The sequence below is a fragment of the Dermochelys coriacea genome, chromosome 25 (genome assembly GCF_009764565.3).
Source record: "Dermochelys coriacea isolate rDerCor1 chromosome 25, rDerCor1.pri.v4, whole genome shotgun sequence".
In the NCBI taxonomy this organism is placed as follows: domain Eukaryota; kingdom Metazoa; phylum Chordata; order Testudines; family Dermochelyidae; genus Dermochelys; species Dermochelys coriacea.
In genome coordinates, this window is record NC_050092.1 from 14,964,059 (window position 1) to 14,991,671 (window position 27,613).

The 27,613-nt window shown below is 41.1% G+C and overlaps 1 protein-coding gene across 4 annotated transcripts; it reads right to left on the bottom strand.

Annotated features, from left to right (window-relative positions):
* Positions 1 to 204: 204 nt before the first annotated feature.
* PGPEP1 (pyroglutamyl-peptidase I) lies at positions 205 to 27,613 on the bottom strand. 4 transcript variants are annotated; one of them, XM_043502559.1, is made up of 6 exons: positions 27,446 to 27,529; positions 24,289 to 24,341; positions 17,380 to 17,543; positions 11,507 to 11,623; positions 9,569 to 9,801; positions 6,548 to 7,666 (listed from the first exon to the last, which is right to left on the bottom strand). In XM_043502559.1, exons 3-6 carry the CDS (start codon positions 17,407 to 17,409, stop codon positions 7,474 to 7,476), a joined length of 573 nt encoding a protein of 190 aa, XP_043358494.1. In that variant the 5' UTR covers positions 17,410 to 17,543; positions 24,289 to 24,341; positions 27,446 to 27,529; the 3' UTR covers positions 6,548 to 7,473. The 4 variants fall into 4 exon arrangements, with proteins under 4 accessions (XP_043358493.1, XP_043358494.1, XP_043358495.1 ...); XM_043502560.1 differs by lacking the exon at positions 17,380 to 17,543 and adding an exon at positions 15,556 to 15,682 and having other exon boundaries at positions 27,446 to 27,518; XM_043502558.1 differs by lacking the exon at positions 17,380 to 17,543 and having other exon boundaries at positions 205 to 7,666; positions 27,446 to 27,613.

The following is a 27,613-nucleotide window of genomic DNA, read 5'->3' on the forward strand; positions in this document are numbered from 1 at the left end:
TACATTACATACACCTAGAACAGTGGGGTGCAGATACTACTATATACACAGAACAGAATAATACTTCCAAGCACTCTTCCCTGTAACACTGCACAAAAATCTAAGCTACGCAATGGAAGTTTAAAAACCAAAGTGATTCCAACCATACAAGAGGGTATCTCAGAGAAAGCTCCTGAAGCATTTGTTAAAGAACACTACACAGCAAAGAATTAACTCATTTTATTTACTTTTGAAATATCAGTTTTAAGTTTTCAGTTACAGAGTCCAGTCTAGCAATGGCAAGCTGAAAGTGTGTTACTGTTGGTCATTACAATACAGCCCTTTTGTGACACACTGGATTGTTTGGTTTTACAAGGCACTGCAAGAAAGTACTTGAGAAAAAACAGAAGCCCCAACAATGTATAACTGTAGTTACAATAGTTCTGATAAGCACACTTGGGGATGAGACTTGCGGGGAAGGGGGGGAGAGAGAGTTATCTGATCACAACTAAACAGAGAAGGTTCAAAAGTGCCAATCTTGAAAGGCTGAGTGATGCTGCAAAATGCATAAACAAGAGCATTTGGACAAGAAGTCTGACCAATAATTCAGCCAGTCTGCTGAAGACCAGTGAACAGCAAGAATGTTGTGCATGTAAGTGCACTTATAGCATGTAGTCTGCTCTCCCTTCCTAGGGCTGGATGTGTTCTGAGTTCCTAAGACCTTCCCAGGTCAATGCAGAACTTCTACAGAATGTACTCAGATAAAGGGGACACAGACAGGTGGTCAGTGGTTTCTCCTAGTTACAGGTGTCCAATCTTGCCTCTTTCCTCTGCACCCACGTGCAAATGGCTCATCTGTCCCCACGCACCAACAGGCTGCATCCCCAGGGAGCAAAGCCCAAGAAAAGGCACTCACTGTTTAATCAAAGTTCATACAGGCATTTCAATAAGCTGGTGCAATACAAGACCTGAGCCTGTATTTAAACAGCCCAGGGTTTAACTTCAGGACAGTGTATAATTTCATTTCCCATATTTAATTCTTGTCTACAGCAAGACACCTTGCATTTCATTTTGTTTTAAAATATTTCTTTAAATAGAAGCAGTCTCCATATTTCCATAGGGAGAGGAATTAAGCCCAAGAGTATCCTGTAGGTTTAATTTTTTGGATATAGCTTTGTTTCTGCTGTGGAGATTCAGTGAAATGGTTTATTTTTACATTGATAAGACAGTTATTTACTATGTCAAGCTGCAAATACTAGTTTTGAAAGGAAAAAGGATATTTCTTCACTGCAAAACGTTAGGATTTCTGGTAAATGCAATGTAATACTCCACAAGATTTTTATTGGGGGTGTGTGTATATGAGCGATTAGGGGTATTTTATGCAAGCTTTTCAATAAACTTTTGAAAATAAAACCCAGAATAAGCTAAATTGAAAGCCCTATCAAACAGCCCCGCACCTCCCTGGATTTCACTGTAAACCGGCTTTCTACAAACCAGAAGTGAAACAGTCAAAGGCGCTTGGAGGAAAGCTGCTTTGTGGAAGCATAATTTGAGAAACAAATTGATTTAGAGCTATTGTGAATTCAGCTACAACATCCTTGTTGCAGAAGGATTCCTAAAACTGAGAAAAACTGAACTCCATATATGAATATACACCAGCGTGCCTATTACTCTCCCTTACGTTGCACCTGAACAGGTGTTTTTTAAACACTGCAACTAACTCTTGAGCTCCCTTTGCTGTATCACAAAAATGCATGGTTAGAAAGATTAAACACACTTATGCTACAACTTAAAAAACTGATTCACCGGTCATCATTGGGCTAGTGCTGACAGAATACACTCAGGTTGGGAGTTTATTTCATGGGATAGTTCCTCTTTTACACAAGGTTGTCACCTGCCAGATTAGTCGCTCTTTCCCACCTAACCTTTCCCCACTTGGGGTCCAGCCAGGCCTTTGCACAGTGCTTCCTTTATACAGTTCATATCTAGCTATGCTTGTGTGTAACTTTTCACTGAATTACATGTTCAGACACTGAGGATTATTGGTGTTCTATCACATTTAGGAGATTACAATTTTTTTTTTAAACTTTCCATTAAAAAAAAAAAAAAAGGATACCAGGAAGCTGTACTATCAGCTAGAGCCCAGGCCTGGAAGCTCCTGGGTTCTTATCCCAGCTGTACCATGGATTCGCTGTGCGACCATGTCCAGGGTACTGTTTGCCAGTTGACTGAGGCACAGAGAGGTTAACACCGCGTGGAAGATTAGGCAGACCAAAAAAAAATAAAAAAAATACACATCACTGAAGTCTAAATGCTACATTTGGGACAATTTATAGTTCCCTACTTGACTTATTATAAGCCAAGCACTTACAGTACAAATCTTAAGGTGATACAGAGAAGTCATCATCTATCAGATCCTGGCAGCAGCCAATACCCAATGCTTCAGAGGAAGAGTGACAACCCTCTACACTCTGTAACGCCATGCTGCATGGCAACCAATCCCTTCAACGCCAGCAAGCAGTCAGTTTAATTTTTATTATTCTTAGTTTACATGGTACCAGTGAAACTGGCCAGAGAGCTAGGCCTACCAGCAGCAATGAATTTCAAACACTGAGCTGCATAAAGTGGTATTAAATTTTTTTATTCTAAATGTACTCCCTTTAATTTCACCAAGTCTTATAATTTTGAACCCCCTCAACCAAGTCCCCTCCTTGTAAAATTGTTCTTTCCAGGCTAAATAATTCCAGTCTTTGCAGTCTCACACCACAACCCTGCTCAATACCTCTAACCATTTTCATTACCTTTCAATCTTTCCAGAGGAGGCAGCCAATGCTGGACAATACTCCACATAAATGTGAGCCAGGGATATTTTCTTTTTTTCCCCATACATCACTGTCCTTTTCCAAATGTACTCAAACACAAATGGCTGCTGAGCCTTGGGCATCAGTCTTTACTAGTATACCCATAATGTCTCCGAGTCCTTATTTTCAGAGAAGCCTTCAAGTTCAGAGTCAGTCAGTGCTTCTCTTCCCTGAGAGATAATGGACATTACCATGTTTTTATTCAAGCTTAATTTCTCCTGCTACTATGGTTACCAATCCCTGAAGGAGTTTGAGCACATTTGGAGTTTCTCAAAAATCCTCCAAAGTTTTTATTAACTGAAGCAACTAAGTCTCATCCATAAGTGTCACCAGCTCCTTACTCATTTCCTCCCCCAAGCTGTGAGTAAGCACATAAAGACACCCAAAAAACCTGATCTCTCATTAAAACAAAATCCACCAAGCTCTCTCACCCAGTTTCTCAGCAAAGTGTTAAAACAGACAATGCTGCAATGACTTAATAGAATTTCACACATTTTATAAGGTGTACTAGTTATAGGTATCAATTTTAAGTAACCCTCATTTTTTGGGTTTCAACATTGGACTTGTTAGTTTGAAAGATTCTGTAGCTGGCAATGGATCTCCCAGGCAAAGTTCTATTTATGAATAATTGAGGATGAAGCAGGCAGCAAATATTACACAAGACAGTAACTAAAGTTTTTGGCCATTTGTATGGTGTAATTCCAAACAAAATAGGTCTATATTAGGGAACACGAGTTAATGGGTTTAAAAAAAAATCATCCAAAAAACCCACAAAAGTATGTAATTTAGGTCAGATTTAAATAAAATGAGTTTAATGTCACAATTAAAAAAAATCACTATACAAAACTTGGCTAATAAAATGAGACACCAGCTCTTTAAAGAGGTGATCAACTACTTATTCTCAAAACAAAAGATAAAATAAATTATAATTTTCTAGCAAATAAAACTGATCCCATGAAGCTTTACAAAAGCAGACTGAGGAAATGCAAACAATTAAAAAACACTGCTCACAACAAAGTGAAACGTATTAGTAGAAATAAGAACTTTGACACTGACATTCAGAGCTCCCATCCCACGCTCCCACTCTCAGAAATCAGTGAAGTTTTCCCCCTCAAAGAAGGATTGCAGGAAGGGACCCAAAACGCATTTCTGGAAGGGTACCTGGCTGAGGAGACTCCACTGACTGAGCAAGCTAATCCCGAATGCAGTTTTATCCTCTAGAAGACATGTCCCTCCTACTTTCTCCGTTCACAGAACTAGACGCTCCTCCTTCCACAGTTTTATAGAATATAATCCATTCCTAAACTCGAGTGGATTCCACCAAGCATGGTGCAGTATCAACATTAGTAGGGGGCTCTGAGGCTGCCCATCTGCAAACTCCATAAGGACTATCTGCACTCAAAAGTTACAATTGAACATTCAACAGGAAGATGTTGACAGTGTCCTATTTAGAACTGGAAATGTTGACCAAAATGAGACTTAAAACTGGTCAACGATCCAGAGGATCGGAGCTGCTCGACTTCCCTTACTGAATTAGGAGGAACGTTCAGCAGACAGGTGGCCCACACAAGCAGATACCTGCCAAGATGAACCAATAAAAGTTTCTGTTTAGGGGCAGCCTTGTCTGTGACTTTCTGGGGACATGCACTACAAGGAACATGGGTTTGTTGATCTGCAGCCCTTTAGGAGACCATCCCATGGAGTTTTAACTCTATGGTCCTTCTCTCTCATTCAGCTGTGGAGTTCTGCTTCCATTTTGTTCATAGCCAGGAATCTAAGTGGAAATTAAATGGTTTCAGAAATTATGTAAAAGTCAGCTGCTTTATTTAATGGAATATATGAATTCTCTCTTTTGAAGAGGTTCAACAGTTAAGATGCATTTTGGTGATCATAACTGCTTACCAATAAAAAGGGAAAACTACAAGATTACCTCCACTATTCACAAAAATGAGTAAAATCACCAATATTTAAACAAAATATTAAATATAATAAATTACTAAACTGGAAATTGTGATCTGACCTGCCTGCTGAAAGCCTGACAAAGTGCTACTCTGCATCTAATGCACATGAGAGACTGTACATAGACTTTTAAAGCAAGTTATCTCAATCAGAAAAGCTGTGAAGAACACATGGAGCTATTTCCCCACAAAACCAGTCTGAAGATCTCCATGCACTAGTTTCCCAAGCAAAAGAGTGGCCTTAACGCAACTGCAGAAGTCTCCAACCTCTGGCATGCATTCAGATGTTAAGTGGTATTTTCTTTGTCACTATACTTCCTGGTGGGAAGCAGCAGTAACGTGGCAGCTCTCATTGAGAGATACTGTAGTAGAACCGTTCATAATTAGAGAACTTAAAACAGTAAGATATTTCTAAACAGGTTTCAAAACAGTTTAAAATCTATTTTAGTAAAAGTATTAGACTAGTCACATAAGTTCTTATTTAAATGGCTCCCTAAAAAACATGCTAGCTAGTACCAATTTAACCGTTACTTTTGTTGTGGCATTACATACCTTTTACTTGCATCACAATTTAGAGTCAAGGTCACATACTACCAGTTCAAAAACCTTTTTGAATCTTGGCTAGAACACTAGACCTATCTTGCCAAGTGCTGCCTTTGGAAAGTTTGCAAGGCAAGCAGCACTTCAGACCTAGCCTCAATGACACAAATGAAATCATCTCACCAAAGAGAGGGCACATGGAGGCCACCCAGAAATGCCCCTATGGAGTGAAATTTTAAAATACAAGTCTCAGTTTATACATGATGAGAAGGGCTTTCTTAAAAACTGATAGAATGGGGCCAAGCCCACAACACTTCTTATGCGGAAAGTTTTGCTGCCCAAGAGGACGCTGCAGCTAGAATGGGGACATGTATCTGCCCCAATGCATCATGCCTCCTACAATTGGTTTTGAGACGAACAGACCAGTCAGAAAAGTGCATGTTTGCAACCACTGCGGTGAGTGACCCCAGCAGAGAACCCTGGGTCCTGATTTTCCTAGTGTAGACAGATCACAATTGGTTTGCACTGGTGTAGATAATGGCCAGAAAGGCAAGGCAGTGAAGAATGAGACTCGTTTTCTCCTGGCTGTAGACCACTAAAGGTTTACTTTCACTGGGAACTGAGCCATGGGACTTGAAACCAGAGCTGTAGGAGAGCCTCTTTGCAGCAGGAACCACTGTGTGTATGTGTACAGCACCTAGCCCAGTGGAGCCCCATGGTGGCCCCAAAGGCAATACAGATAATAATGGAAGCCGTGGTACCTTCTGGTCATTCCTTCCCGGTGCCCCAGGAGAAGCACAAACACAGAGCTCAGCGCAGGAGTAAACAAGATAATTGCAACTCTGGGCCTGCAGCAATGGTGGCATTGGGTGGGGCTGAGTGCCTGCTAGCTGTGAGGCGTGGTTGCCTCTCATTCACATTTTAGCATATTTATGTCTATAATAAACCAAGACCATGTAACTTAATATTTAGTTGAGGACTCGTCTACATAGCGTGCTAAAGCACTCTATAGGGGTGCTATTTGTAAAGCACTTTAACATGCTGTGCATGAGTTCAGTATTGAAGCAGGATTCCGTCAACATGCACTGGGAACCTTTTAGAGCACACCAGCAGGGTCTTCAAGGGACAGCTGGAGCACAAGCCGCTAGATGTTATTCTTCCTCCAATCCCTAAACAGAGCAAACATTTACAATAAGAGTACCATGTTGGTTTTAAGGTATGGGGGCAGGGTAAGCTCTAGCATTGAGGTTCTGGGAAAAGAGACCCCTGTGGAAACAGTGGTCACTAGCAAAGCTTTTCCAACCACTATATGTTTTATTTTATATGCATATGAAACAATGTGTTTCGTAAAGGAGGCATATGGTTAGTCTGAGCAAGGAAGGTGGTATTAAGAGCACAATAAAAATAATTTTTCGGAAATAATTGGTGCGGGTTGGGTTTCTCCCACATACAAAAAGCCATCCCCTCTTTGTACCTCAAGTGCTTCCCATCAAATCAAAACCATATACCCCTTCTGTTTGCAGCACTATTAAAGTCTTAACAGATGTCCACACTAATGCATTGGTATTTTAGGACTGGCAAAAAGATTCAGTGCCCCTCTAAAACTATTATAAATGACTCCCCATCCCAAACAAGAACTGTTTAAAATATAAGCCCAAAATAAGCCGTCTTCTATGCCAACTGCTTATAGCTATAATTTTACATTAAAAAATTTTTTTTTTTTTTAAATCAGCAAATCTTTTAAACTAAGGACTTCTAATCAGAAGGTGGTATTATCAATTCCCTGCACATGAACTCTGATTCCAGGTGTAAACCTTTTCATTTGCACTGTATTAGACTGCTCAATAGCCGTCACTTGATTTAGAGATATCCTCTGTAGAACACAGCACACATTTTTCAGCCACTTCAGGAAATAAGTTGTTACAGATGGTTTAAAAGAAAGACTTGAAATCCTTTCTTGCTTAAGCGAATTCACACAGGAAGAAAAGAATGTCACAGAATTCCACTTCCAGCAATTAACTTTCATTCTGAAGTCTCTGATTCTTTTTCTGTATATTTCAGACAGGCTACTCCCCCAGTACTTAGTAGTGGGAAATATTTTGGAAGTGCAACAGTAGTAGGACTTTTGCCCAGCTTCAGTGTTCATGGCGACAATTGATTTTGCCTTCAGAATGCTCCAAAACATCAAGCATTTCTTCTATGATAGCCTGTAGTGCCCGACCCAGCTGTTCTGCAGTATATGGTTTTCCCAGTGGAGGCACATGAACAAACGCAGACCTGCCATGGCTCTGGTATAAGGACGTATAGTAAGTGAAATCACAGAGATATCTGTAATTAAAAAGAGTTTGTTTAGTGATAAGCAACAAGTGCTGTGAGCAAATGGATATGAATAAAATGGAGTGTGGGAAGCCCAGCACCAATGGCTTCTGCTAATTAGCAATGGAAAGCAGCTACAGGAGAAGAATGGTTACACTAACCCTATATTGGCTTCAGTTATTGTCTCGGAAGCAGCCAAACAGGTTCAGAGCCTCTCATGTCATTCCCATGCCAGCTGTTCTAAAACACCAAATAACTTCTCCCCAGACAACAAGACATCACTTTCTAGTTGCTTTACCTGAAGAGCATTGAGGAGATGGCCTTTATTAGGATAGCGGGATGTCACAAGGACCAAAGACCCAATTCTCCGCTGTCCTACACCTTGTGTAGTTACTTACAGCAGTGCACAGTGGGTTAGAATGGTGCCAACTGAGAAAGACACACACATGGAAATAAGGCTGGCCCAAGAGGCAGAGTTGATTGCTAACTTCAGTGTAACACTTAAATCTAAAGTAATAATTTCATAGAAAGGATTAAAGCATTCCTCTGCTCTGCAGACAATCTGTTCCTAAGCATTTATGTGGCCTCAGTGTTCTGTTTTAGACAACCGATGGACATGAGCAAAATTAGCATGTTTCTAATTAAGGAAGACAGAAGTGCCCGCAAGCGCTTCAGTCTAACATTTATCTTCGACACCCCTGGGCGGCAGGGCTGTTCCCCATCTGGATGATGGGGATCTGTGGGGTACAGAGAAAAGGTCACATGGGAAGCCTGTGGCAGAAGAGGGTACTGAATTCATGTCCCACAAATTCCAGGCTAGGGCCCTCCACTCCAGAACATCCCTTCCTTTGGAACACTTAAACAAGGAGGGGAAAACATGCAAACATTGAAGAGTTCATAGCTTTGCTTTCTGTAAGGAAAGCTGAAGTGGAGAATATCAAAATGCAGATAAAGATACAGCTGCAGATATTTCAGAAAGTCGTTTCAAACAAATATTTCAGCAGTTCTCTGAATACATCTTGTTAAAATGAAGGAGTAATTTTTGCTATTCTAGGAAAAAGTCATGACAATGTTCAACAGTAAAGCAAAACCACACGATAGCTGTTTCTGCTGCAGCCAGATTGCATTTTTGGTTTAACCCAGTTTCAGAAACTCTACTCCCACAATAAGAACACTGATAATTATCTAAGTGGACTTCCAGGAAACACAAGGTAAGTGCCCCCAAAACATCCCAGAGACAAAAAAAAAAAAAACAGCTGTGATAAGAGCCTTGAGTTGCAGCCAACATATCTGGCTACTACAACATTTTAATGTGTCTCAGTTCCAGCCCTGGGGTTTTGTATGGTCTGTGAACAGTGGATAATATTCTGATTTAAATCTAGGGATAACAACTGTTGCAAGATCTCCAGATAAACATTCTTAGTTTCTTTTTCATTAACACCACAATAGAAAACAAGTCCAGTTCCGATGCTTCACACAAAAAACTGTTAAAATGGAGTTAAGGTTGAGAGTTCATATCAGTATTTTACCCTAAATTACATTACAGTGATGTTTCAATTATAAACCTAGGAAATTCACAGTTAAGGTTAAAACTTAACATGCAGAAACATTCAGATACGGAAACAGTTAGGGCATCTGAACAACCTTACCTCCATCTTCTAGCAACACCATGCACTAACCACAGGTCTAGGAATGTGACATTCTCTCTTCATAGTCCCAGATTAAATTAAATTCATTTTAAAAGACAAATTAGGATTTCTTTCCCCATCCCCACTCCCTGGGTGAAGGGATGGAAGTGTCGACCCCATTAAAAGTGAGAGGCCCAGAAACTCCATCATCCCCATTAGTTTAGCACAAATGGAACATACACCGCAGCATGAATGGGTTTCGCCACTGATCACTATGATCCCGTACCTGCCAGCATCCTTGGATATAGTAACTGTGACATCAAGTCCCAATGTTGAGACTCTCTTGCAAACTGCATCCATGTCAATAATTGAATCGATGCATTCTGGGCCCCCTTCTACACAACACTGAGAGCCTGGGCAGAAACGGCAGTTGTCCAAGCCTTTGTATCCTACGTTATGCCCACATTTTTCCAGTGTTACAGTTGTAGCCATACCTGATACACCCACATGAACCACCAACTGCAAAGAAAACAAAACAAAACAAATTAGTTAGCTAAAATTGGTGGTGGGAGGGAAGAAGACAGTAACCCCGGGGGCATTCTAATGGTATGCTGATGGGGCCACATTAAAACCTAGAGAGTCCCAGTAGAACCTTTGAGTTGCAAACTGACCAGTCAACCACGCATTTTGTTTGAAACTGGAAGTATGTAATCAAGCAGCAGCAGATACCGCCTCCCTCCCAAATGCAGTACTGTGTTAAATGTAAACTACTAAAAAAACCAGGAACATTTAAAAAAAAAGATTTGACAAAGTAAGGAAACTGTTTCTGTGCTTGATTCATTTAAATTAAGATGGTTAAAAGCAGCATTTTTCTTCTGCGCAGTAAAGTTTCAAAGTGGTATTCAGTCAATGTTCAGATGTAAACTTTTGAAAGAACTATAATGTTGTGTTCAGAGTTATGACAACCTCCTTTCCCAAGGTGTTCATAACTCTGAGGTTCTACCGTAGTTCATAAGCTAACGAAGTCTTGGGTCCAATGTGAAACGGATTCTACTTGTGTCTAACTCCTAGTGAGTTTTATTTCACACCAGGCAAAAGGAAGGAATGACATGAATGGCAGAATCTGCTCGGGAGAAGCTTGCTAGTGGACGAGGCAAGGTGACACAGATTAGTCCTGAGGTGCCTAGCCCTAGCCAGCCCTTTTCAATGCCTGTCCAACAACCACTACTGCTGGGCAGGGCTCTCCATTTTGAGGTGTAGAATTCTTCAAACAAAAGTGGTGCTTTGGAAACCATGGACTAGCCAAAGGCCTCTGTATTGACTTTATAAATGTTCCATGCATCTTTATGGGCTGCCTAGTGATGGCATTCCTGACTAAAAGGGTAAGATATAGGAGGTTTCCTGAAGCAACCAAAGTACTGGGGTGTAATTAGTGAAAATTCCCAATGCTGAAACAGAGCAGGTGGTAATGCTTGTGGCAGTTCATCCCCTGGGAAATAGCACTCCAACTGCTTTGAGTTGGTTCAAGAGCTTAACCGAGAAAGAACTTGGAGCTGTGCAAGATGTCAGCTCTGGCCTGGGCAGAGGACCACAGACGCTACTTGTGAACTGACGGGCATGAAGATATGTCTAAAAGAATCAGGTCCTGCAGGAGGACCTTAAGTATTTTAGAATCTACCAGCCCTTCCCTGTGAAAGATGGGTGATCACCTGGTAGGTCGGGCATGCATATAACAGGTTTGTTTCTCAGATGTGTTTGTTCAGAATGAAATCATTTTAGAGAAAACAGTACTTGGCTTTATGAAAGCTGGCTAATCACTGGATAGCTTTGTCATTGCCCTGGAGAGAATGGAACTACAAGTGATGAGTTGAAGTCAGATCTGTGGAGGCGATTAATGAATTGCAACGATCTGCAGCCCAGGAGCAGATTGCACGATTCTGCCCTGAGAACAGTGGCAGCTAGAGGCCTGAACCCAAGCGGGCTGCCCTCAAGGAGGCCATGTAAACATCAGTTGTGCAGGGATTTGGGAACTGACACTACTAACCAGGGCTCTATCTATTTTAAGATGTATAATTGTCAAAATTCACAAGTTTTTGTCAAAAGGAAAGATGTGTCAAATCAAAATTTTAATCAGAAGTTTGATTTTGCATTAGGAACATCAGCCCATGGTTGTAAGGATCCGTCAGTTTATGATCTGTTCCATCTTGCTTTGGATTTTACTCACTTGTGGACTGTGTTTTTTCCACAATGCAGGAATTAGTCTTTGTACTGTTTGGTATTCAACTGGGATTTCATATACATACAGATCCACACCATCTCCCAAGCCAAGCTTCTCCAGCTCCTAAGAACAGGGAAAAAAAAGTAAGTTTCAAAATATCAGACATTTATGCTGGAAAGTCTATTGCTGGGCCAGCCTTCGAGTGTGCTTTATGCTATCCTGCAGGAGAGAGCTCAGTCTGGCTCCCTTGCCTCTGGACAGATGGGAGGAGAACCACCATGAGGTTTCCAGTCCCCAAGTTAAAGTGAGACAAAAGGAATGACCTTTCCATTCCTCCTCTGTTGGCCATTTGTAGAAGTGACAGCATTCCATAGCAAGCTCTGCACCGGCCCTGAGGAGAGGCTCTCTCCATAGCAATTAGCTGGGCAGGGGGAAAGCAATCATAACTGTGCTGAAGGGACAGTGAGAAATTATCTTTCCATCAACAATATCAGAAATCCACAGATAGGACCTTTTATCATACAGATTCTGACCTATGCAGAAAGTTAAATTCCTTAGTTAAACCCAGACAGGTTGCAGACAGTGCCTCACATCAAAGAGTAACTTCATGTCTGTGCCATTTTTCTTAGCTATATTATTTTCAGGAATATGTAATGATATCTTGCTTCTTTCAAGTGGTTTGCATTATACATAGAAGGCACCACAGATCATTCTATTCACAGAGTAAGTCTTTCTAGTCACCTTAGATCGGAAGAATGAATATGCAAGTTTTCATACTTGCCTGCGTATAAGAAGGTCAGCAACTCCTCTCTAGTGAAAAGTAGCACCAGTCAGATTGCTTTTTTGTTAATCTTTATAGGGAATTACAAAATTCCTCATATGGAAAACTTAAGCAGCATCAGCATGGATCACTCGATATATTTATGGGTTTTGCTTTCACTTTGACAGGATTAAAAATACAGCCTTAAACTTTAAAATGGAAAAGGAGTTTCATTTGATGTCTTCACCTACACCGTACCATCCAGCTTATCTGTACTTAATTTTGCAACAGCGATTTTTAATTTCTGATTCAAATATTGCACTGTCACTCCTCTAAAAATATTGGCCAAGAGTCCTCTGACTATTTTAAATATTTGGACACTAACTGAATTTCAGCTGAACAAACATCCAGCATCAAATTTTTTCCTACACAAGAGTGAAAGTGGCAGTTCGGTGGCATGCTTAATACTAGCTAACATGATGCTCTGTTAAAGCAGAGAATGTTCAGTTAAAGAGATGATAGCTAGCTAGGAAATATATCCTCCTGCACTGGGAAGCAGTGCCAGAGCCATCACAGCAAGACACACAGAAAACTTAGAGCACTGTGGCTAAATGTGACAGAAACAAGTTTCCCAGATGATTAGATAGTACGAGTGGGAATCTGGTCACTTTGTGTAGTAGGATTAGACAGCATAAATCCCTATGCAATAACAGAGAAATATACCCTTTAGGAGCATTTAAAAATAAAAAATTGGAACATAAGACACATGGAAGTGCTTGAGCCACACTGACATTCAATGCTTGAAGGAAACAACTGTCGTTTACTTTAGGATTTCAGGTATTTTTCCCCCATTCCACTAAGCAAGAGCTGTATAAAACACATCCCACATGTGCCAAACCAATCAGTACACATACTGCAAGTCTTCAAGGGCATTACATTTTCACCATTCCCCTCCCGTAAGCACGAAGGGCTACATATGGTCCCCCCATTCAACCAGTGGGTATGACAATTAGTGTTACTCCAAGGCAAACAAACAGACATGGTGGATGCCCAAGCCCTTGGTATATCTGACTTCCCTATAGGTATCCAGACCTGCGCCATGGGACCACTTTAAGTAATGCTTTGCTTGTACTTCTACAGCATCTTTCACTCAAGGATCCCAGGCTTTACCAACAGTTAATTCAGTCTCATAAACACACCTGTGACACATGGAAGGGCAGTTAGGTCCCCATTTTGGAGACTGGGAAATTCAGCAGCGATACACAACTTTGAGCAATTCAATCAGCATGCTAGTGGGAGAGCCGGGAGTAGAATCCAATTCACTAGACACCTAGCAGAATTTTAAAGACAAAGCCATCCTCCTCCTCTGATCTGGATAACAGAAAAGGAGTACTTGTGGCACCTTAGAGACTAACAAATTGCACCCGATGAAGTGAGCTGTAGCTCACGAAAGCTTATGCTCTAATAAATTTGTTAGTCACTAAGGTGCCACAAGTACTCCTTTTCTTTTTGCGAATACAGACTAACACAGCTGCTACTCTGAAACCTGTCATCTGGATAACGAGCAGCTTGAAAATATGTTGTCATGCTTGTCCCAAACCATGTTGGGACAATAGAGAACCCATAAAAACCGATATCCTGATTGTACTAACACTTTAATAACCCCTTTGCTTTAACAGGTATTGTTTCAGAGGGCCTTGCTGTTTCAATATATTTTGGTTTGATAGATTAATAAAATATTAGGATAAATGAGTGTTAAGTCCATTTATTTTATCATTTAGTGCATTGTAAATGTATCCCTTTTGACATGTTTATAAAAAGAACAAACATCACTATTTGCACAGCTTTTGGCTTGTTGCACTGAATTTTATACAGGTTTGCTAAGACAGCTACATAGTATTGTTTGTGTTGTGGGACATACATATTTTAAATTGGAATCTGAATGGATGATAGAGCTTGGAGTTCCAAGAGTTACATTGAATATCCCTTTACTCATAAGTTAACATGTTCAAAAGCATTCTAACCCATGGTGGTGATTTAACGGTTTTTGAAATGCAAAGGTAGAATGCGACTTCACTGACTACCGTTGTGGTGTTCACTTATCATAACAAAGTTGTGCGTTTGGGGTTGTGTATTGGAGTTCAGCAAATAAAAGTGGTTGCTTTGTGCTTATCTGGGCACTACAAAAATGAATTGTTTTTTCCACATGCAAAGTGCAATTCAAAAAAAGGAGACAATGTACTGAAATGTATTTAAAAAAAAGGAGTTCCATCTGCTGGCTATGGGATTAGTTTTAGGAGAGAGCAGAAGGGTATTTTCTATACTTCCATAGGATTTGTAGGTTTACTATAAATCAATGAAATTATATTTCCACAAACCCATATAGAATAGCCAGCTGTCCAATTCGGCAACAATGCTGAGAGTCCCATCTTCTGAATCTAGAGTATCTGGATTATAATTTTAGTCAAGATTAATGGCCCAGAATACAAACATGTATGCAATCATAATTTTTTTTTAAACAATTTATACCCTCTGTGCAGCAAAATAAAGTGACTGCTTACTTTATTTTAGAATAAGTATTTCAACTTGCAGATGAGATTAAGGGTGTCAAATATTTTAAAAAAGTAAAAAAAGACATTAGCTGCAACTGAATTTCTTAAAAATTCAGTTGAATTTAATCTATTTATTCAAATGCAGGACTAGAATTTCTGCAGTAGTCAAAACTTTCTGTCCTATGACAATCTTAATCAGACAAACAGAAGCCAGACAGCAGACTGTAACGAAATTCAGACACCAGAGACACACTAAACTTCCCAATTGCCCAGAGGCAGGGAGAAGAGGAAAAAAAGTCTGAGTACCACATTACTTGGTTTGAAGCACAAAGACACTCAACCTGTGGCAGCAACTCAACGAGGCCCCCCCAAGAGCAGCTTAGTATATGGAGGCTTTAGTAGTTTGGGAGAGAGTAATACTGCACTATAATTTATGGCTACTTTTTGCAACATCCTAGTAATAACTGATTCTTCAAAGTTGCACCACTTCATTGAATTCTTTATTTATGCATTATTAAGATACCAGTATTAAAACTTGTATGCAAGTGCACAGGGTAACTGCATCCTCCACATGCTTAGGGAACTACTAAAGGAAGAAAAGGACTGACTTTGGTTATTTTAAACATTAAGGTTTAGAAATACAGCCTTAATCATTTACCTCTGGGTATTATGAAAGTTGGAAACCCAGATAGCCAGGACAGCTACAGGGTGAAGTGTAACAACTGCTCATAAGCAACACTCACAATCATTCTTTATTTGTATTCCCAGCATGTCTGTATCCTATAGTTGGATTGTAAACTCCTGTGGGTTCTGTGTGTGTACAGCGCCTAGCACAACAGGATCCTGGTCCATGACTAGGGCTTCAAGGTGCTATGGTAATACAAATAAAGAATACAGTTTTATCACATACAGACATTCATGGAGTTGAAGATCACTGGCTTTGTGCCAAACAATACTCCAAAGGGCTGTGAGGATCTACTGCATATCTTGCATGTCATTGCTTGCTTCTTCCTGCATATACAATTGGTTAAGCGAGAGATCCATGCTGACCAAAGACGCACATTGGGAGCTCTGTCGATACTAAAACTATCTCAATACAATGAGCAGAGAATCGGGGCTCTAGTCTGGTCTTTGTTACTTCCAAAGCGATACACAGAAGCAGTTCTATGCAAAACATCCAGAACATTAGAAATCTGGGGCAGGGATAGAAATGGATAATTTAGTGTTCCTCAGAGTAGGCCCGTCAGGTACACAAGAGATGATTGTGCCTATCTAGGAGAAGGCAACTAGCCCCAGCTAGCAAGTTACGTTTTTTCTAACCATTAGTTGAAAACATCTGAGAAGCTGAGTGTGCAAGTTCAAGTTGCCCCCAAGCTTCTCTTTACCTTGTGATTTGCACTTACTCTGCAGATCACCACTGGCCTTGCTGAGCCCAGCAGCATTACAGGGTCTTAGTATTACCTGGCTGAACAGGTCTTGAGCAGCCTCTCCAGTTTATGAGGGACAAACAGGTTTTTCTTCAACACTAGACCAGCAGGTCATCTCTCTACTTGTTTCTTCTTTCAAACGTGTATGGGGCCAGTGCAGGTAAAGGGGACCCAGTTTGTCTTAATGTCTTTTCTCCAGTACCTCAAGGGTGCATGGGATATTGAACCTGTCTCTTCTCAAGGGAGTGTTCCCTCAAAGAGCAGGTGTTTACTACACTTTTCAATTGGAGCTGTGTTTAGTTTTATTAAGGTAGAGCTCAATGATCTGTTCTCTTGATCTTGGCAGCTGTGAAGTTCCTTTGGAAGCTCTTGTCCCATTTCCAGAGTGTTCAGTGGCACCCAAAGCAAGGGCCAGGAAGGCAGAAGTTGCAGCACCTGCGTGGATTCCGTACATTATTCTGAAGCTGTTCTACCTGTGTCAATTCCATTGAGCATTATCACTTGCACTATTTTTTTTTTGCTTCACATAATGATGAGAGGGTTTGGAAGGAATCCTCATATCTTAAATCTGTATTGGTTTCCAGCTCACCCAAAATTTCAGTAAAGGGTGGAGTCTGCAGGTAGTGCAAGGTATCACTGTGCACCCCAGAAGTTGCATTTATTTGGTAGAATAATGTGCGGCCTATATTATTGTAGTTTAAGACACTACGTTGAAGTTAGGAGATGTTTTTCAAGGGGATTCATAAGGATAGATAATAAAAGCGTGCTTGGGCCGTTTCTTTTAAACTTTTGTGGGAAACTTTGCAAGTACCAACTAGACCCTTGGCCTGAAGCCTCTTTGAGGTTAATTAGGGAAGGGGGAAGATGAATGCTTCAATCAAAGAAAGAACAGAGAATAGTATTGTTTAAATACAGCTTGTACTGAAAATTCTCTCCAAATCCTTGCCTGTTTTTCAGCTCTCATAGTTGTAAGATTACTTTTATCTAGTCCTTTATAGTGGAAATTGTTCATAGCTCAGCTACAGTATGCAGTATCTCCATTCATCTAGTTTACCCTATGGTCGATTGCTAAACACACTAGTTTGGCCTCTTCTCTTGCTCTTCTGCTGTCAGCTCTGTTTTGATGCATTCCAGTCTTACCATCAAGATTTCAGTCAGGTGCTTGCTCATATGGTACGTCGGATTTTAACAGTTTAGCCCAGAATGGAACTGGCTCATCAGAAGTGAAACCATCAATTCCAGAGCCCTCAAACCCCAAACATCCTGAGAACTGTAGGGAGGGACACGCAAAAGATTTGAAGCCTCTGAAAAAAAAAAAAGATTTAAAAAGCAGAGCTCCAAACCTATACTATACGTTTGGTTTAGGAACCTTACCACAGATTACACAGGGGAGCATTTTCAGAAGCTGCTAAGAGTCTTCAGAATCTGACTGACTTTCAGTAGGACATAGGCAGCATCTTCATTTGAAAAAAAGTCAGTGCTCATAACTCAAGTTAGCTACCTCCAGAAACAATCTTAGTGCAGACAAGATACTTCGTAGTTTGCATGAGGTTCCCATGTGAGTTGAAGGGCAACTACAAACTGCCTTGTCAGTACTGGGACTTTATCTAGTTAACTAGAGTTAAGAATACACATCTTTCTCTTAATGACAAAGGCTTAGGCACTTTTGAAAATGTTACCCATTGCTCTTTAAACAACAAAAGGAGTGACAGACAAGTCATCAGCATCCCAGAACTTTACCCTTAGGTCCTCTTCCCCCTCCACCCCCACAAGAATGAGGTGACCAGTGTATTTTTCTTTTGGAACACACAATAACAGATAGTGAGATGTTTTTATTACTGATCCTATATTTTGCTTGGAAAGATCACTGACTTTTACCTCTTTAGATTTTCACAAGTTGATACACATTTAAAACATCTATTTCTGTGCTTTTCTGCAGATGTGTATCAGTTAAAGAGTACAATTCTACTCTTGCCAAGATCTTACACTGCTAACTCCAATTAGTGTTAGAGTAGGAGTTACATGTGCGTGTCAAGAAAATGACTTTCAACTCACAGTCCAAGAGCTATTATTTTAATTGTTATCAGGAGTCCATGCTGTTGTTCTTACACCACCAACCTGCTCTCAGATGGGTTACACATTTAAGGATTACTATAAAAGAACATCTTTGGCACTTTCGCTTTCCAAATCCTTTTTCTCTTTTGCAGTTTTAGTTCCTGATACTGCAATCAGAGCAATGAGAGCAGACCCTTGTGAAGATTCCAGGCATTATTCTGTGGGGTACTTTTTTTTAAAAAAATCTCTTTTGCTCTCCAATTATAGTTGCAAACTTTTCAATTTTATGAAGTGTGCACTTTTAAAAAAAACTGTTTTTTAAGCACTCATACTTGTGTCACATTTTGGGCTATGTCTAAAACATGCTTTGAAGAAGACTTCTGGCCCAGACTTTCACAAGTGAATATCGATTGTGTGTGCCTGACTTGAAATTCCTTAAATGGGCAAGAGGATGAGTGGTCAGAGTATTCTGGAAATGAGGCCCATTTAGATGGTGCCTCTTGTGGGCAGCCAAAAATTGTTAATTGCTTTTAAAATCATGGCCTTTGCAGAATCCCCCTAACTTCCTGCTATTTAAGAAAAAAATTAAGCTCATCCACAGACTGAATAGTGTATATTCAAGGAATTATTTTCAGACAAAGTTAGAACATTAGGGCTAAATGTGTGTTTCAATGGAGTCTAACACTCCAGTCAATATTACTTTCAAAAAGTTCTATACCTTGTAAAAAACCCAACATTAATACCTCTGGAAAGAAACCATTAATTTACACAATCCACTCAAAAAGCTTTGCTCCTAAAATTTGCAAAAATATACAAAAAAGTCAAGATTACTGAGATTATGAAATCCTATTTTCAACAATGCTTGGTAATTCACCTTAATCTTTGAACATATTTTTGCAAGTTGTAGAGGGCAAAGCTGTGTTTGAGAAACCTGTGTAAACTGGGCCAGGTAAAGTGAATGAAGGATTATACGTCAGCAAGGAGCAGGCTGGGTACCTTAATTGTTTATTTCTACACTTTAAAAAAAAAAAAACAACCACCCGACATAAAAATATCTGGATTCTTTTAAATAAAGACAGCAATATTGTTTGGGTCTTAGCCAAACTCTTTAAGAAGGGTTTTTGAGTGAGCATCTTTGCATATAGGGCCCCCAGCAGCAAAGCGCTACTCTGACAGCTCTTATGAAGCTCCAAACTCTACTTGGACTTTTCAGGCCAAGCCATTTTAGAGATGTGAGCCATAAAACCTTAGGAAAATTTTCAAAGCTCCTTAACTTTACAACTCCTTTTCTGATAGTTACCAAACATGCCAGAAAAATTCTAACGAGGGATGAGATTAAGCATGTAAAATTTCAGGAAGATTGGTTTCTTTGGGAAAACCTGGGTGGAGAAGCATCTGAAACATCTGGCCAGTAATAGAAAGCTAGCGTAAACATTAACTGAAGTTTAGAGAGAGACTGCTTTATAATATAGCAGTATTTCCTCTATATTGCAACCTGACCGTCAACATTTCATGTCATCCTCTAGTTATCAGTGCTGTTACGTCCTTTATTGGAGTTCTAGACATATGGAGAAAGTTTACGCATGTATGGATGGACAGAGGGACACAGCCGCTGCTCCGCTCCGCTCCCCTCCCCTCAAAACAAGATTATTAATAGACCCAGAAAAGATAAGAGTCAGACCTGCTGGTCCATGAAAGTCTAAGCAAGAACAGTGATAAATCACTTGCTGTAGCTTTGAGGGCAAGTCTGATATTAAAGGTTTGCTGTATTGATTAGCGTCTGAAGCATGCAGACATTCATTACTAGAGACGGATGCTAAGTAATGTTTCATCACATCTTCTTTACCCTAGTCTACTTTCAAAATTGTAGGTATTTTACTTGGTGCATCAATGATGCAATTGATCTTTAAATATTCAGGGTAAATAGGCCAAATCCCCTGAGATGGGATATTAGATGGATGGGATCTGAGTTACCCAGGAAAGAATTTTCTGTAGTATCTGGCTGGTGAATCTTGCCCATATGCTCAGGGTTTAGCTTATTGCCATATTTGGGGTCGGGAAGGAATTTTCCTCCAGGGCAGATTGGAGAGGCCCTGGAGGTTTTTCGCCTTCCTCTGTAGCATGGGGCAAGGTTGACTTGAGGGAGGCTTCTCTGCTCCTTGAAGTCTTTAAACCATGATTTAAGGACTTCAATAGCTCAGACATGGGTGAGGTTTTTCATAGGAGTGGGTGGGTGAGATTCTGTGGCCTGCGCTGTGCAGGAGGTCAGACTAGATGATCAGAATGGTCCCTTCTGACCTTAGTATCTATGAATCTATAAATAAGTAACTACACAATATTAAAGTAATACTGAAATAAGTCCATCTTTTATCTAACACCTAGGAATTCTCTCTATCACCACTCCTAAGGGTATGAAAGATACTAAATGCCGAGTCTCTACAGTTATGAGATGTGCCCGTACCGCACCTTGCTCAACCCTACATGTTACACTGAATGCTCCATGCTGTAACTTGCAGCTGGAAGTATTTAAAGGCCAACTTCTCTGCTCTCTATCTGCATTTATATTAAAATGTAGTTTTACAAATTCACAACAAACATTTTACCAAATAGCACACACGCACTTCTATTCAATAATAAAAATGTCCTTTGGCCCCCAGACAACTTATTATCTACAGCCTTGTATACCTGACAAATATAGAAACCCCCCCCCAAAAAAACAACATGTTTGACCCATTCCCTGACCCCTCAACAATGGACCTCTTTGTGAGCCTTTAATATCCTTATCAGGTCTGTCTAGACACGCTGACAGCAATTGTCCCTAGTAACGTCAAAATGCACTCTGACCCTTCTTCTCATCCTCCAGCTCAGCCAGGAACACTTCAATGGGATGGACCCAGGAGCCAATTAGCTTCACAGTCCATAGGACACACCTGTGTCTAGGCTGATCTGCACATCTCTGTACAGAAAAGAGGCTATTTTATACCAGGGAGAAAGCCATTATGTTTAAGTAAATAGGAAAGCGATGTCAATGACAGTTTTTTTAAAGCTCTCTTGAATGAAACCTTGTCTTCACCTCTCACTCAAAATGAGAAAATAAAAACATCCAAAAATAAAATTTCAAACAATTTAGTACATACAGAGCATTCTATATACATGGACAGCAGGTTTTTAATGAAGTCTCAAGATATTAAACAAAAATAAGCATTTTGAAAAAATTATATCAGAGCCTAGGTTACTACTCCTAAAATGCGTATTACATATACACATAGAAGTCTAGTGTCTAATTTCTGTCCTATAATCTTATTTATAGGATCAGCCTCTCCCCGTGCATACAAAAGCACAAAACAATTAAAGTCTTAGCACTATTAAAATGCTGCAGTGACTAGTTTCAAGATATCGATATTTTACTAAATGTTAATAATTTAGCTTTCAAGACCAAGTCACCATATTAGAAAGTCACTGCAGTCTGAGAAAAAAAAAAATCATATTTGTCTTCAATATACAAACATACAAAACCAAAAAAGGATTGGAAAGAAGAAAAACAGAATTTTATCCTCAGGATGCAGGATAATAAAAGATCTAATAAACCCGAACTAGCTTAGCCCTAAAGCTAGGGAGGATTTACAAAGATTGTTTAATTGATTTTTCTTCTATTAAAATGCAGATCACACTGTCTGGGATTCAGAAACTCAGACATGTCTTTGTGTCCACTCAGCTCCATGAAGTCCCCTGTCTGAAACTCGCACAATGCCCAACTTGCACATGTTCAAAGACATGCTGTTCCTTTTTTGTCTGGGCCTCTCAGGACTGGAGTAGAGTTGGTAAATGCAAATCCCCTACACATTGGTTGAAAGTTTAAATTTTTAGGATTTTTAGTCACAATCTACCACAAGTAATTAAAAAATCCTGTCAAAGAACAGGCTTGCAGTACAGCCAGCACATGTACAGCTATAACTCAGCAATGTATGTGTAAAACTCAAAAGGATAGTTTTACATATTCAGAACAAATTTAACCTACATTAAAAAGAGCTTCTCTAATAAAATGTACATGATTACTCTATCAACGATGGAACTGATCACCATCACCAGGGCCTTAAACTGAGGGAGTGGAGGTGATTGTCTCTTCCCTTAAGCCAGATTATGTATTTACTTTTACTACAAGTCACAGAACAGTGGCCACCAATTCTGTTTTTTCTTGTCCCAGATCCCCATTATTTAGCCTCTGCCCCCCATCACAGCTACCTTTATTAAGGATTACTGCCCTTATGCCAACCATAAATGAACAAGGACCAGTCAGCCCTACTATATAACATCAGATTATAGTAACTGCAGTTTTCTAAACACAGCCTGTCTTTTCTACAACCTGCAGTTGAGCGAACCCTCAGACGTTCTTGTCAACTGCTGGAAATGGCCCACCTTGATCATCACTACAAAAGGTCCCCCCTCCTGCCCTCCCGCTGATAATACCTCACCTTACCTGATCACTCATTATAGTGTGTATAGTAACACCCATTTTTTCATGTTCTCTTTGTATATAAATCTCCTCACTGTATTTTCCACTGAATGCATCCGATGAAGTGAGCTGTAGCTCACGAAAGCTTATGCTCAAATAAATTTGTTAGTCTCTAAGGTGCCGTAAGTACTCTCTTTCCTCTCTCAGAAGTACATCCAGCCCCAACAGTTCAAGGAATCAAAGGTTTGATCTCCTTATAACACTGCAGTGCATTAGACATCTGGCCAGCCCTCCATTAGTTGGCTATAATTGATTATAGTTTGTGATTAAATTTAAAAGCATTCTGAAAAATACATTAGTCCCAGAACACTGAGGTGGATGGGGACTTGGTGAGAAAAAACAGGTCTAATTCCTTGGGCAAAAGTACTGAAACGTATCCCTAACTTTCACTTGACTCGTCAACTGTCTCCAACAACAAAGAATTTGGATAATACAGTAGTACTGTCACAAATTAATGCTGTTATGGGATACTGCAAAACATGCAGAATATTTTAATTCACTGTTAGCGAGAGTTTGATTTCTTGATGACATCCAGTGTGAATATATCAACGTTGTAAGCGCACACAGTGAGATGAATGCAAGAACACATGCTTATGAAGATATGCAAACCATGAATGGCATAAGTTTCCTATGTAATGACTTGATCCGAGAACAGTTTGTGCCTCATCAATAAATAGCAGTGCTTTAAAAACCACTCTCATTCTGTACCTGTATCCACAGGGATGTTACATGTTATCCTCATTTCACAATGGGGAAAACACAGAGCTTAGGTGACTTACCCAAGGCCATTACTCATGGCAGAACTGGGATCAGAACTCATGCATTTCTTAAACCAAAACCTGTGCTCACTCCATTGCACACTGCAACCACTAAGGAATATTTCAGGTTATTTCTGAGGAATTATAAAAATCTACCTCTCTTCCCTCTGTCGGGGGAGAATAACAGGAAAACTTCTACAATGTTCAAAGAGACAGGTTTCAGAGTAGCAGCCGTGTTAGTCTGTATTCGCAAAAAGAAAAGGAGTACTTGTGGCACCTTAGAGACGAACAAATTTATTTGAGCATAAGCTTTCGTGAGCTACAGCTCACTTCATCGGGGCCAAATGCATCCGATGAAGTGAGCTGTAGCTCACGAAAGCTTATGCTCAAATAAATTTGTTCGTCTCTAAGGTGCCACAAGTACTCCTTTTCTTTTTGCGAATGTTCATAGAGTTATCCTGTGAATTCTTTGTTTTGCTTAACTATATTAACTCAGCCTTGCAAAATTCAACTTGTCCAGAACACATTTTTGATGAGTGAAAAAAATATATAATTTGATTGATCATTGGGGTGTCTGGGCCTCAACTGGTAAATTTCAGGAACAATTTCTGCCAGGCTCTATAATAGATTCACAAATTCTAACTTTTTTAAAAAAAAAAACAGGACACATCAGCACAGCACTTTCTTGGAACATGCCAACTGTGTTTTAATATGTGTTGTTACCTGAACTGCAATCCAGCTGGAGTTAACAGCATGTTCTCCAAATGGGCCAAACCCTGAAATAGAAATAAAGATTTAGTGATGAAATCATTATTGCAGACTTGACTGGACACAGAGGTGCAAACTGATTTGCGCTTTTCTGTTTTAAATGTGCTCAAGGGAAACTACTTATGGATACTACAATGATTTCTTTGAATACCAAATTCTTGCTCATTTCATACATTCAAGTACTCAAATCCTTTCCGCCTTCCAAAAGTATCTGACTTATATTATATAACATTCTTTTATGTCTTTTGAATGAAAATAGACAAAATATTGAAGATGATTCCGATTCAATATGTTGTCTAAATAAAAAACTCCCTCCCGCTTCTGACAGTCTGGGGAAAAAACAAAAAACCCCGAACAAAGTTACAAATTTTCTGTTTTTCTTTCCCAGTTGAAATCATCCCATCCCACAACTGTCAGAGTCCACAACAAATCCCTCTACAAATATACAAGCAAATTAGCATACCTACTAATCTGCATCTCCTCTCTATTAAGCAAGTCTTAATTAATATTTCCATCATTACTGTTATATTTTAACAGGAAGTTAAACAGAATACTGCTGATGATCCCTACACAAATAAGCACCAAATATAATGATAGTTCTATATAAAACACTTGCACGGAGCCTAAATTTTCTTATGAATAACTTATGGTTAACTAGTAACCCACAATACAGTAGTTTTTACTGAGCAAGCATTTCCTCACTATTGTACCACCACAAAAGTTAGGAAATTCAGCTGCATGCAAAGTTATGCCACTATAGTTTAAATTAACTTTCAGAATTGATTTGTGAGCCTAGAGTGCTTGTGAAAACACACAAGAAGTCTTGTTCAGCTAAAGGAAATGCCTTAGGGGCATAAAGAATGCTGTCATTATTATGATAGTATTAGTTTGCTGTGAATAGAGAGTGACATTTCAGGTTATATTGTATACAGCTATACTAGTGATTAGCTCTCTGTGCAATCAAACAGAAATTCTACTTAAAAATCCCACAAAAAACCAAACACACCTATGTACAATCTAACCAGCGTCAAACTCAAATTTCAGTTCTTAAAAAAACAAACAAAAAAAACCAACTTGTTAAGCTTTCCACAAGACTGACCTGCAGGTGTCCTATCTGTGCAGGCCTAACCTCCATAAGATAACGGTCATACCGGCAAACAATGAAAAGCAGCACAATGCTGAGAAATCATTTCATTAGTCAACTCAATGACAGTAAAAGAAAGTACTATCCAAAGATGACCAGAAACATTTCGTAATCCAGACTGTTGCATTTCTGGAGTTCTGTAACAAGTCTAGCTACAAACCAAATTCCCTGTTCAGTGGCAATTCTAGAGGTGCTCAGTGTGACTTAAAGCTCTGATTCTGCATCAGTTGCCCACAGGTGACACACTGGCCTTTTGCTCTTCTAACCCAATAGAAAAGGTGTACAGGGATTCTCTCTCTTGTCCTATGTCCTTTAGGGAAGATGAAGTCTTGGACATGCTCAGTTGAGTTTGACATCCACACTGAAGGGGCCTCTTCCAAGGCTAATTAGCACTGAAGCCAGCTGCAGAGATCTTTATAGGATTCTCTCTTTAAACAGTTCTAAAAAATAAAACATATACACACACACACACCCCTACTGAGTACATATCGCCAACAGAAGGAGGTGGAAGCAATATCATTTCCCAGACTTTTAAAAAAAAAAAAAGAGTTTAAAAAGAGAACATGACAGCTGTACACACAGATTACCCCAGTGGTAAACATGGGTCTAAGGCAAGTTAACTTCTGTCAAAACTGGACTCCATAAATGTGCAGTACCAAAGCAGAAAGTGCTGCGAGATGTGGAAACTTAACCAACCCAACTTTTCTTTTTAGACCTTTGATCAAGGAATTGATGAGTAGTGGATGCGGAAACTTTGCTGCGTACACTGACTGGGTTGACAAAGCCAGAACTGCCACCTTCCTAGGTCTCAGTAACGTAGAAACACTTGCCTCCGATTCAAATCGCTCTACTGCAGCAACAAAACCCCTTACCACTCCCATGCCTTCGCAATACAAACAATCTCAACTTCAACTACACAGGGAGCACTGAATAGTTTAATTGAGTTCCCCATTTGTCACAGAGCTGCCTTCCCCACAAATCAAACTGCTCTCCCCTTTGTATCCTTAGGAAAAGATTCTGACAAGCGCTCGCCGGCTACGTAAGGGCCTTTCATTCCCTCGCTTGCTTCCCCACTTCCACTTCACTCTCCCAGGCGCAGTTATTTTGGTAACACTTTTGGCTTCGTTTCCCCAGGGGATGGGGCATGCCCGGGTGTAAACGCCTCTGCACACCCGCCAGATTTCCAGTGCTCCCCCACGTTCCTCGGGGTGAATTTACTTTTAATTCACAAGATTGCTCTGCCCATGCCCCAAACCTGCAGCAAGACCCTGAGCAGGGAGCCCAGGCGGGAAAAGTGAGGCCCACCCCCAGCTGAGACAGTGGCAGGACTAGACTGCACAGCCAGCCCCCCCATCCAGTGGAGGGGCCACAACCCCGCCGGCTCCCCCCCCATCCAGTGGAGGGGCCACACCCCCGCCGGCTCCCCCCCCCATCCAGTGGAGGGGCCACACCCCCGCCGGCTCCCCCCCCATCCAGTGGAGGGGCCACACCCCCGCCGGCTCCCCCCCCCCATCCAGTGGAGGGGCCACACCCCCGCCGGCTCCCCCCCCCATCCAGTGGAGGGGCCACACCCCCGCCGGCTCCCCCCCCCCATCCAGTGGAGGGGCCACACCCCCGCCGGCTCCCCCCAAAGCCTCCCCCACTCCCTGGCTCCCCCCCAAAGCCCCGCCACACCCCCACCGGCTCCCCCCAAGCCTCCCCCACTCCCTGGCTCCCCCCCAAAGCCCCGCCACACCCCCGCCGGCTCCCCCCCAAAGCCTCCCCCACTCCCTGGCTCCCCCCCAAAGCCCCGCCACACCCCCGCCGGCTCCCCCCCAAAGCCTCCCCCACTCCCTGGCTCCCCCCCAAAGCCCCGCCACACCCCCGCCGGCTCCCCCCAAAGCCTCCCCCACTCCCTGGCTCCCCCCACCAACGCCCCCAGCCCCCCGAGAACCGGGCTGGAGAGGCGCTCCGCCTGCCTCCGCTTACCCGTCACCACCACCGGCCGCCGGAGAGGCTCCATCCCGCCTCCGCCGCTGCCCCAGGCCGCCCGGAGAGTGACTGGGAGCCGCGCCCCCACGTGACCACGCTCGCCGCTCGCGGCCGCCCAGGGGCATAGAGCGGGGGCTGCCCAGGGGCAGAGCGGCCCTAGCGGGG